An 11671-nucleotide genomic window follows, 5' to 3' on the forward strand; every position below is an offset into this window, starting at 1 on the left:
GAAAATATTTGATTTGTGGTGGCCTAGTGGGCAAAGAACCAACCTCTCGAGTATGAGGGCGCGGGTTCGATTCCAGGTCAGGCAAGTACCAATGCAATTTTTCTAAGTTTGTATGTACTTTCTAAGTATATCTTAGACACCATTGGCTGTGTTTCGGATGGCACGTTAAACCGTAGGTCCCGGCTGTCATTGATCATCCTTGGCAGTCGTTACGGGTAGTCAGAAGCCAGTAAGTCTGACACCAGTCTAACCAAGGGGTATCGGGTTGCCCGGGTAACTGGGTTGAGGAGGTCAGATAGGCAGTCGCTTCTTGTAAAGCACTGGTACTCAGCTGAATCCGGTTAGACTGGAAGCCGACCCCAACATAGTTTGGGAAAAGGCTCGGAGGATGATTTGATTTGATAATATTTTAATATTTTATGTAACTTCAAATTTATCATTTTCGCAATTTTTCCTTTATCTGTACTATATAACGTTGCTACTTGCCGAATTTCAAGATTCTGAGTTCACGGGAAGTACCTTGTAGGTTTTGATTCCCTAGCGTGTGACGGAAATTTGTTGAAAATATCGACATAATCGGCTGTATCTTTTGATTGGCTTGGCTTAGAAGTTTGATATTTTCACAGCTTAAAGGGACAATAAACTTGAATACTTCATGTGAATTTCAGCTTGATACGTCCACGCGTTCTTGAGATAAAGGGTCTTGACAGACAGACAGACAGACAGACAGACGGACAACAAAGTGATCCTATAAGGGTTCCGTTTTTTCCTTTTGAGGTACGGAACCCTAAAAATGTTTGAAAAGGTTTTTGTTTATGTCATTTATCTACCACGTTGTTGCGGTGAACAGCCCTTTGTGAAGTGAATAACTGGTATCCATATTTCTGACAAGATTGAGAATTGAGCTCTTAGAGAATTATGATATCAGTCGAATAGAAAAATTCAAAATATTAGTTAGTCGGTAGTTTAAACAACTGCAATTATAACAATATGCAACCGTTTAATTAAAATTATCATCCTCCGAGCCATTTTTCCAACTATGTTGGAGTCGGCTTCCAGTCTAACCGAATGCAGCTGAGTACTAGTGTTTTATAAGGAGCGACTGCCAATCTGAAATGCTCAACTCATTTACCCGGGAAACCTAATACCCCTTGGTTAGACTGGTGTCAGACTTACTGGCACCCGTAAGGCTGGAAACAGTGCTCGGCCGACGGTCAGTGCTGACCGTACGTCCCGACCGAATCTACTTTAGAATTTCGTAAAAGCCCGGACACGGCACGGCACGGCCCGGCCTAATATAAATCAACCATATTTACCCACTAGGCCTGTTCATACGTGGAAGAAATCCTTTCGCAATATACTTTCGCAGTACTAGGAGTGCATAGCTTCGAGGACACTCATCGACGCCAGAACGAGACCATCTGTGTGCGAAAAAGACGACCATATCTAGTGAGTTCATCTAACACCTGAAGCTCCTCCCACTCGGTCAAGGATGTGTCCTTGTGTGCGTGAGGGGTGTGCCCCTCACGCACACAGCCGCAATACTACACAATCGCTTGATCGTGTGCGCAACTTCTGTCCGCCGCTGCGTTCCTGGTATCATAGAAACTATTAATCGTCAAATTCAAGAAGATGTCGGTGCAGCGCTCGCCGCCGTCCACGCAACTTAATAAATTGCAATCTCCGAATCCTATCAGGTATACACTACAACTTTGACTCAGCAATTAACGAAGTCTCAACATCCCAGCATGGAAATTATTTTAACATTTTAGTGCAATTTTCTTTCCAGCTATTTGTCTGGTAAAAATAATCCCACCCAAAACAAAAATGTGAAAGGCTGCCAAGTTCGAAAATATGGGAATGCTTCGCCTATAAAAGAAGTGAGATCTGAATAAGTACCAAGTTCCATACACATACCTCAGTTAAAAATAGTTACAGGAATGCACACTTGATTTGCCGCAGTTTGGAAAGTAGATTCTGAGTAAATATCATATTATTTTACCGGTTCTCAGCAAGGTATTCGAAAAGTTGATGCTTGCACAAATGTTGCGCCATTTCAATAAAAACTTCATTTTTCATAACGAACAATATGGTTTCACCAAAGGTCGCTGTACAACCGATGCTGGTGTAACTTTGATCAAGCACATCTTTAGGGCTTGGGAGGAAGCTGAAGACTCCATTGGAATTTTCTGCGATCTCTCAAAAGCGTTTGACTGTGTAAATCACGAAACGCTTTTGCAGAAGCTAGAGCATTACGGAATCAAAGATACATCCCTCCAGTTATTAAAATCGTATCTAAACGATCGGCAACTTAAAGTTCAAGTAAACGGCGTAAATTCACTGGGCTCAATGATGGCAATGGGCGTACCACAAGGTTCCATATTAGGTCCGTTCCTCTTTTTAGTTTATATCAATGATTTGCCCTATCTATTTGATACTCAACCGAGGATGGTGTTGTTTGCCGATGATACCTCTCTTATTTTTAACATTGATCGGCGTAGACGTAACCTAGACGACGTAAACAATTCCATTATCCAGGTCCAAAATTGGTTCAACGCAAATAACTTGGCTCTTAATGAAAAAAAAACAAAATGCATTCGATTTTCATTGCCAAATGTAAAAAGTAGTGAATGTGACATAATACTCAATAGTCAAAAACTAGAATTTATAAATCAGACAGTTTTCCTGGGAATCACTCTTGACAAAAAACTACAATGGGGACCCCACATAACATCTCTTGCGGGTCGTCTTAGCTCGGCCGCCTATGCTATTAGAAAGATGAGGCAGCTAGCGGACGTAGAAACAGCTAGACTGGTATATTTTAGTTACTTCCACAGCATCATGTCGTACGGCATTCTGCTGTGGGGACGAGCTGCTGACATTGAATGCATATTTATCTTACAAAAGCGAGCTGTCAGAGCTATGTACAACTTACGTAGCCGTGAATCTCTTAGGGAACTGTTTAAAAAAATTAATATCATGACCGTACCTTGCCAATTTATTTATGAAAATATCATGTATGTTAGGAAAAACTTACATTTGTTTGATAAAATATGTGATAGACATAATTATAACACTAGAAATAAAAATAAGTTAGATATCCCGCAGTTTAGATTATCTAAAGTACATACATCTTTCATGGGATATTGTGTCAAATGTTATAATAAAATACCAGACAACATTCTGGAATTGAATGACTTGCGGTTTAAAACTCATATAAAAGCCACACTTTGTAAGCAAGCATATTATAAATTAGAAGATTACATTCAAGATAAAAATGCTTGGAAACATGCTGGTCCTGCTCCATAGGACATACTGACAATATCTAATTAATTAACAAATTAAAACTACACCAGCAAATAAAATTGTATTCATCTTTTGATTATTTGTTTGTAACTTTGTACCAAAATATAAACCAATTTGTAAATGTGAACACCATGTAGCATTTTAATTGTCACTTTATCCTCATTTGTCTTTGCGATTCTACATGATCTTCGCATGCTTTTACTGTATGTATCAATACATACAAACTGTAATACTATATTATTTTTAAAAAGAGTAACCATGGAGTTTCTTGCCCGTTCTTCTCCATAGGAAGCTACTTTTGGAATGGGCAACTAGAATCAAACTTAGTTATAATTTTGACGTTCATAAGTGCTTGTAAAGGCCTAAATGAAATAAATGATTTGACTTTGACTTTTGACTTTGATTAAATACCTAAAATTCTAATACTTACAGAACGCAAACCTGTTTTTCCAGCAGTTTTCTGATAACATTTTTTATAAATTTTCTGTACTTTTTAATGATGTTACTTGGCAAGTTTTAATAGAAAATTATATACTTGATTCATTGTGTTTAGTAGGTTTATAACAAGGTGTGTGAAAACAAACAACAGGCAACAAAAAACCGGCCAAGTGCGAGTCGGACTCGCGCACCGAGGGTTCCGTACAAATCCTGTATAGATAAAAAGTGAGTCTCGCGCCAACCGCAACTTTCCACATAGATAGGTTTGACTGCCATTGTGATCGATAGCAAAGATCAGATATAGTTATGGGAACTCCTTTACAATTTATAACGTAACCTTGTGTTGGAGCTTTTATTTTAGGTGATGAGAATTCAGTACTAATGGGATCTTTTAATTTTGAGGGATTAAACACCTAACGAGCCCCAGTTTCAGGTTTTTTTCGAAACTGCCTGACGACTTGTAACTGTCGAATTGTAACAACGACTGCAAGAGAGTAGGATTCGGGGCTGCTGGCTTTACGTTTCTAGAGCCTTGACAAAAGTGTAATTCTGTCCCTTTCTTTGTTTTATAAAGTCGGCTTTATTTTATTTTGTAGCATTTTACAAACAACTCCAACTTCAAACATATAAAAAAGCAACAAGAAAACAAAAGCTAGAAATAAATTAAAAAGATGATAGGTGCATCGGTCTAGAAGTCGGTGTCTAGAGGATGCATCTATATTTATTTAACCACCGAGATCTAGACCGATCTTGTTGTTTTTAGAAGTTGTTTTTAGGGTTCCGTACCTCAAAAGGAAAAAACGGAACCCTTATAGGATCACTTTGTTGTCCGTCTGTCTGTCTGTCTGTCTGTCTGTCTGTCTGTCTGTCAAGACCCTTTATCTCAAGAACGCGTGGACGTATCAAGCTGAAATTCACATGAAATACTCGGGTCTATTGTCCCTTTAAGCTGTGAAAATATCAAGCTTCTAAGCCAAGCCAATCAAAAGATACAACCGATTATGTCGATATTTTCAACAAATTCTCGACACTCGCAAAGGAATCAAAACCTACAGGGTACTTCCCGTAAACTCAGAATCTTGAAATTTGGCATGAAGCATTGTTATTTAATGCAAATATAGGAAAAATTGCGAAAATCTCATTTTTTTAGTTATATAATATAATAAAAATATTTTAATAAAATGAAACTTACTACCTTATTTCTCACGAACGAATAAAGGTACCAAATTTAAATTTATACCAAATACCTAGGTCTATTGTCCCTTTCAGCAATGAAAAAATCAAACTTCTAAGTTAACGCGATCAAAAGATACAGCAGTTTTACCGACACCTTTGACGAATTTCCGTCACACGTTAGGGAATCAAAACCTACAAGGTACTTCCCGTGAACTCAGAATCTTGAAATTCGGCAAGTAGCAACGTTATATAGTATAGATAAAGGAAAAATTGCGAAAATGATAAATTTGAAGTTACATAAAATATTAAAATATTATCAAATCAAATATTTTCCTCATTTCAATGGGGAATTTAAACGACCAAGTTTGACGGATTTGAGAAATCATTTCTTTGTAGTAAAAGAGTATACTCGCCGTTTATTTCCATTGTCATCAGGTCAGGATCTGATGATGGAAATCCTGAGAAATCGAGGGCAACTATCAGAAATTGTAGGCATGCATAGGATTAAAACTTGTCAATTTCAGCTTGATACGTCCACGCGTTCTTAAGATAAAGGGTCTTGACAGACAGACAGACAGACAGACAGACAGACGGACAACAAAGTGATCCTATAAGGGTTCCGTTTTTTCCTTTCGAGGTACGGAACCCTAAAAACCACCGTTTTTACACAATCGTATCTTAATCGTAACAAACCCTTTGTTTTCACAAAATCTTTCACTAAGTCAAGCAGCTTTCTTAATTCGATACACTGAGTAGGTACCTAAAGTTTAAAGGTAAGTCTATCAGTTGAAACTAAATAAGACAGCAGACAGAAAATGTACGTTTTATTTTGCTTGTAATGGAAAAATTTGGAATTGGTAAAATTAGGTAGCGACCCCTACTCATAAATCGGAGAAAATACATCACAGAATAATTATTGAAAATGACTTAATAGCTACATTACCCAGAAAACACGTCTATCTTTAGAGAATCACATCTTTGAAATACGACACGACGCGGCGCGGCACGGCGCGATGCGGTGCGGACACATCTCAGCTCAACAGGAAGTCGCGCAGCTGGTCGCGCACGGCGTAGTTGAGCTGCACGCGCGTGTTGCGCAGGCGCCGCCCGGAGATCGGCGACACCGCGCCCTCTGTGCACACCACCACATGCTACGTCACAAGCATCCTCCGTCAGAGCGCGTCATGCGACACAACAACAACTCACGCGGGGACTTGCTACTCAAGTGCTCAAATCCCTGCTCTATAGGGTGAGTGGTGTAAACATGTACATACATTGAAGTGCTGAACGCATGGTTTGCAATAATGAAATGGAGTGAGTGTGACGCACCGGCCGCGATGAACCAGTCGAGGATGTTGGCGCGCTCGTACGTGAAGCCGTCGGCGGCGCGCGCCGGCTCGCGCAGCAGCGCGTGCGACAGCGGGCAGCGCAGCGCGTGCGGCGCCCTAGCCTCCTGCGCCCACACCACTTGTAGGTAAACACTTGTTTTATTTTAAACATTTGAGAACAAGACAAAGATTTATACAGTCATCATATAAATTACTACCAACTTCTAGGTAAAAATCACAATAAGCTTATACATACAGTCGCGCTGACTGCACGCTGACCTTCGGTGCTGACAAATAGAACTTATTACGCTACATAGAAACTTGTAGAAAGCGTTTTAGAATAACGCGTCGCTGTCAGCGAGTCTCTGTCTTCAGAAGCGTTCTAGTGTCGCCAAGCGTACGCCGTTAGAACAGTCATGTGCGTCGGTACTCTGCAGTGATCCGGACGACACTGAGACGTGTCGAGGCTCGGCGTTGACGGTCGGCGGCTGGTCAGCGAGACTGCACAAGCCGAGAGCGTGCCGGCAGACGCACTGACCCGCTGCGGCGAGGCGGGCGGCGCGCGCAGCCACTGCAGCTCGCCGCGCAGCCGCTCCCGCGCCGCGCTCACCTCCGCGCCCTCCTCCGCGCCCTCCTCCGCGCCCTCCTCCGCGCCCTCCTCCGCGCCCTCCTCCGCGCGCTCTGTGCATACAACCCACACTAAGACCAGATAAATTGCACAAACATGAGATCCTCTACACTGCCAACTGCGGTGATAGCGTGCGTGGATCATGTAAACGTAGCACATACCCCCCAACAAGAATCATTGTAGTGAATAATCTGACGCCTTTCATAAACTAATGAATACGGCACAAACAACAGCTGGTCTCCAGAGCAGCTCCCCCACTGTGATTTCTAAATTGACTTTATACTCGATAATACATACATTGATTGTTAAAATATTTTAGCCACCCTACCAAGTCCCTAGTAGCGAGCGAGGCTATATCTTACCATATCCAAACGTCTCGAGTAGCTTCTCTATCGGAGTAGATAGAAGTTGTGATCCTGTCAGATTTGCATCTTCAGCTCTTTGAATAAGGGCTTCCTCTTCGTGAAGTTTCATTTCCGATCCTGCTAGCAAAAATATCCTGTCAGTAGAACAAACCAACATATAGCCTAGTCAAGATGATAGCGAGAGCAGTGACCGACCCGGCACACGCGTGACACACTCGCGCAGCCAGCGCGCGACTCCCTCGCGGGTCCAGAAGCAGGGCGGCGCCGCCTCGTCGTCGTCGGGCGCCAGGCCCGCGGGCTGGTCGGGCGGCGCGCGCCACGCCAGCAGCTCGCCCGGCAGCGTGCCGGCCAGCAGCAGCGCGGGCGCCAGCGCCACGGCCAGCGCGGCGGCGGGCGCGCGCACGGCGGCCAGCAGGCGCGCGCCCGCCGCCGCGCGCCGCCTGCCACACGCGCACCACGCGGTCCGCGCCCGCGCTCGCCAGCCGCGCGCCCGCCCAGCGCACGCTCGCCGCGCCGCCGCCGTGCGCCGCCAGCGACACCACCGCGCGCACCGCCACGCTCTGCCGCACCACACACATGCAACTATACACTCCATGACACCAATGTGTACACGGGGTATTGGCGTATGTTGGCGGCCAATTGTCAATGTTGGCGTGCAATCGGAGAGTTGTCGGATTCCCGGGCACACATCTAAGGAATCGTGGCCCGGCGTGAGGACGCTGAGGATAGTACACTTTTGTGTTACGTGTAAAATAAATATAGTAGTGAATAGTATAGTAGTGCAGTATAATATAAATATACCTAGTAGTATAAATATTGTAGTGTACTTCGACGTCTATCGCAAGTGGTTTGCCAGGCAGCAATGAGCCATGCGCCAATGTGTGAACACCAATTGATCGTGGTCGTGGCCTACAATTATGCATTGCAAAGATTGGCCCATCACAGGCCAATGTGTACTGGGGGCTTTACAACTGTGGCCGTATCCTATTGCCCGAATCCCGAGACACATCTTCTCAGTTCAACTACGCAGAGTCATTGTAGAGTCTGAATAGAATGAACGTGTGTTGCGCGTATTACCTCTTTGTAATGTATGAGCCATAATTTAATAAGAGAGTCGCAGCCGGCGGTGGCGAGTAGATATGTATCGTCTGGCAGTTCCAGCGCGGACGGCGACGCGAAGTCGCAGCTCTGGATTCCCCCCGCTGTAACAACACCGTTAGCATTATGTTAGATAAAGTATTAAAGTAACATAAAATGTGTTTTAATACCTAGGTTAAACCAATGTGTTCCGCAGATTCCTTCAGCGACAGCACTTCCTCGGTTAACTCCCCCTGCGTTAACCTGTCTCTCCCAATAGCTACCTCTAAGTAATGAAACTACTCAAAGATATAGACAAAGACGTAAAGTTCCATAAGTGGCTGTATAAAATACTAGTGTAAGGTAGTATAAGTGTTTGTGACCGGGGTCGTGCGCGTGCGGCTCGGCGCGCAGCGTGCGCGCGCGCGGCGGCGGCGCCAGCACGCGCAGCTCGCCCGCCGCGTCGCCCGTGGCCAGCAGCCGCGCGTCCTCCGCCCACGCGCAGCACGTCACCGCCTCCGCGTGCCCCGCGTACACGCTGCCGACGGGGAACACAACCCACTTCACATGCCCTCAAGCTAATCAATGCTCACAAAGTAGCCATAACTTGTCCACATTACACATCATTTACACAATTGTACTGTCATATAGAATCCATTTTTTAATTTTTAATAATTTTAGCTCTTCTCGTCTGAAACGTAGGATATCCTAGTTCAGGCACGTAAGACTCGGATTTAAGTTTATATTTTAAGATTCTATGTAATTTATCTCGTAAAAAAATATATTATAACATTATATAAGTGACATAATTTTGACATTTGAACATGTATTTCAGTCGTTACGGGTCAGTCAGAAGCCAGAAAGTCAGACATCACCAAGGGCTATTGGGTTGCCCAGGTAACTGAATTGAGGAAGTCAGATAGGCACTCGCTCTTTGTAAAGCATTGGTATTCAGCTGCTTCACTTGACACCCGCGCACTTCATCATGAAGTGACGTTTGTCAGACATTGGCGCGTACTGACTGTAGCGGCCCGGGATCGTCCTGGTCGAGGCTCCACAGCGGCGCCAGCCCGTCGTCCGTGCCCAGCAGCAGCAGCGCGGGGCGCCGGGGGGAGGCGCGCGCCGCCCGCACCCCGCCGCCCCCCGCCTCACCCGCCGCGCCCTCCCGCGCCGGCAGGCTCAGTGACCGCAGCTGCACACCCGACTGCAAGTGCCAAACAGAACATTCAACAATTGTAGGGTATCGAAACATTCGATAGTGCTTGCAACGATCTTCATAATGGTGCAACTGAGCATAAAGTTGACCCTCCTCGCCACATACCTCCACGTCCCAGATGCAGGCGCGGCCGTCGAGGCCGGCGGTGAGCAGCGCGGCGCCGGCGGCACAGAAGTCGGCCGCCATCACGGGGTAGTCGTGCGCCGCCAGCTCGTGCAGCGGCTCCAGCGCGCCCGCCGCCGCGTGCCAGCGCAGCACGCGCGCGCGCCCGTCGCTGCAACACGCGCTCGTCAGCCCCGCCCCGCCTACCTGCCCGCGCCCCGCCCGCGCCCCACCTGGACGCCGTGGCCACCAGGTCGCCGTGCGTGGCGATGCAGTTGATGGCGCCCGCGTGCGCCGCCTCGCGCCACAGCCGCGTCGCGCCGCTGCCGTCCGCCTCCGCGTCCTGACCCGCCAGCTCGTCACTCGCCTCCAAGCCTTCTTCCTCCTCCACTGGCCCGATTCCCTGCCGCGCCACGCAAATTGTCATTGTGTACACAAAACAACTCAATAGTCAAAAGCATCGCATTATATTGTGTTTAACAGTTGGTATAATTTAAATTATATAGAAACAATTATAGACCCTGTCGGGCAACGCAAAGTTAGTTATTATGTAGGAAAGGATGAAGAGCGCTTAGTAAAAATACTATAAGATTTAGGGGAACTCAATAAACTTACTTCTCTATTACTTACCTCAAGATCACCGAGACCAAAGTGAGCGAGCGCTTCGCACGGAGTGTCCAAACTGTCGTCTAGTGTCAGAGAGCCCAGGGACCACATCCGAAGTGACTTATCGTTGGAGCCTTCAAGACAAGATAGCGTTACACTAACGAAGTGTGCGTGCCATATCGTAGTTTTGTTCCTTTCATGATATGCTTGATCATTTTATGAACATCATAAGCTTACCGGTGAGCATATAGTGCGCGTCTGGCGAGAGCACGACGCACGTGAGATAGCGAGAATGCGCGTGCACGACGCGCACGCAGCGCATGTCACTGTCGGCCAGCAGCCACAGGCGCGCCGTGCGGTCCAGGCTGGCGCTGGCCAGCACGGGCCGGGCGCCGCGCCGGCCCCAGCGCAGCGCCGTGACGGCCGCCAGGTGGCCGCTGAGCGCGGGCCCCAGCGGCTCCAGGCCGGCGGGGCCCGCGCGCCACACGCGCACCAGCGAGTCCTGCCCGCCCGTGGCCGCGAGCTGCCCGTCCTGCGACGCGTCGGCGCACAGCGCGCCCAGGTCGTGCACGCCGTCCAGCCACGCCAGCGGCGCCGGCGCCTCCGCCTCGCCCGACCCGCTCCGGCACACCTCTGTCACATTACGAGCACACTTATTTTTCTCAACGAACCAGAAAGCTCTATATGGTCATTGAAATGTTTCAACACGTGCTTAGCCAACTCTTTGTGTAATGTCTTCAAGTGCCCAAAACACATTGCCACATTGTCAAAGTATGATAAAATTTACGTCTTTGGTGGTAGAACATAATCTAAAGTTCCTTGAGGTGTGCTATGTTTGTAATTATAAAGATTTCCTTATTTAAACTTCCGTAGTAAATAAATGTATACGATAAAATTCCTTTTATTTTGCATTTATCTTTTGTTGTTTTTTTCTCCAAGAGATATAAACGAAATGTTCATCTTACGCTTATAAATGAATCTAAAGCTGGGAAATCGTACAGAAAAAAATATGTTTTTCACATCCCCCGAAGCCTAAAAGTTCACATACATGAAAATTATGGAGCGTACAGAGACGCACATAGGGAAAAGATAACAAAAGTACATAAGGTTACCTATCTCCCTTTAATTATATTTGTTAATACTGTGGTCGACTGAGAATGTGTAGAGATATTCTAAGTTTAGTTAAGTTTGTCGTATCGTCATCAACACTATGTGGAAGTAAATAAAGAAGTACATATATGGAGTGAGTACATGGGGATAACACAAAATTATTGTTTTGTTTGGTAGGGTATACTTACCTGGTGGTTCCATAGTAGTAGACATACATAAACAATAATTATGACAAAAGGTTAAAAACGCTAAACCCTATAAAAAGCAAAAAATAACTTTTAACACTACGTAAACTAAATTTTGTCGTGTCGGGGGACCG

General features: G+C 45.7%; 1 protein-coding gene across 1 annotated transcript; it reads right to left on the reverse strand.

Moving 5' to 3' along the window:
• Window positions 1–5911: 5911 nt before the first annotated feature.
• Window positions 5912–11553, reverse strand: LOC110383456 (uncharacterized WD repeat-containing protein all2124). Its single transcript, XM_064038982.1, has 12 exons — window positions 11541–11553; window positions 10480–10875; window positions 10267–10376; window positions 9870–10039; window positions 9341–9808; window positions 8702–8856; window positions 8319–8443; window positions 7457–7974; window positions 7239–7375; window positions 6650–6929; window positions 6250–6401; window positions 5912–6052 (listed from the first exon to the last, which is right to left on the reverse strand). Exons 1-12 carry the CDS (start codon window positions 11551–11553, stop codon window positions 5952–5954), a joined length of 2625 nt encoding a protein of 874 aa, XP_063895052.1. The 3' UTR covers window positions 5912–5951.
• Window positions 11554–11671: the final 118 nt, after the last annotated feature.

This window comes from Helicoverpa armigera, chromosome 17, assembly GCF_030705265.1.
Source record: "Helicoverpa armigera isolate CAAS_96S chromosome 17, ASM3070526v1, whole genome shotgun sequence".
In the NCBI taxonomy this organism is placed as follows: Eukaryota; Metazoa; Arthropoda; class Insecta; order Lepidoptera; family Noctuidae; genus Helicoverpa; species Helicoverpa armigera.

What these genes read in the sequence shown, in the direction of transcription:
- LOC110383456 (XM_064038982.1), bottom strand. An exon ending in GCCGCACGCGCACGACCCCG is followed by an intron (nt 8,444 to 8,701) that starts GTCACAAACACT and finishes GTGTTGTTACAG; the next exon opens with CGGGGGGAATCCAGAGCTGC. An exon ending in CACATGACTGTTCTAACGGC is followed by an intron (nt 6,402 to 6,649) that starts GTACGCTTGGCG and finishes AAATAAAACAAG; the next exon opens with TGTTTACCTACAAGTGGTGT.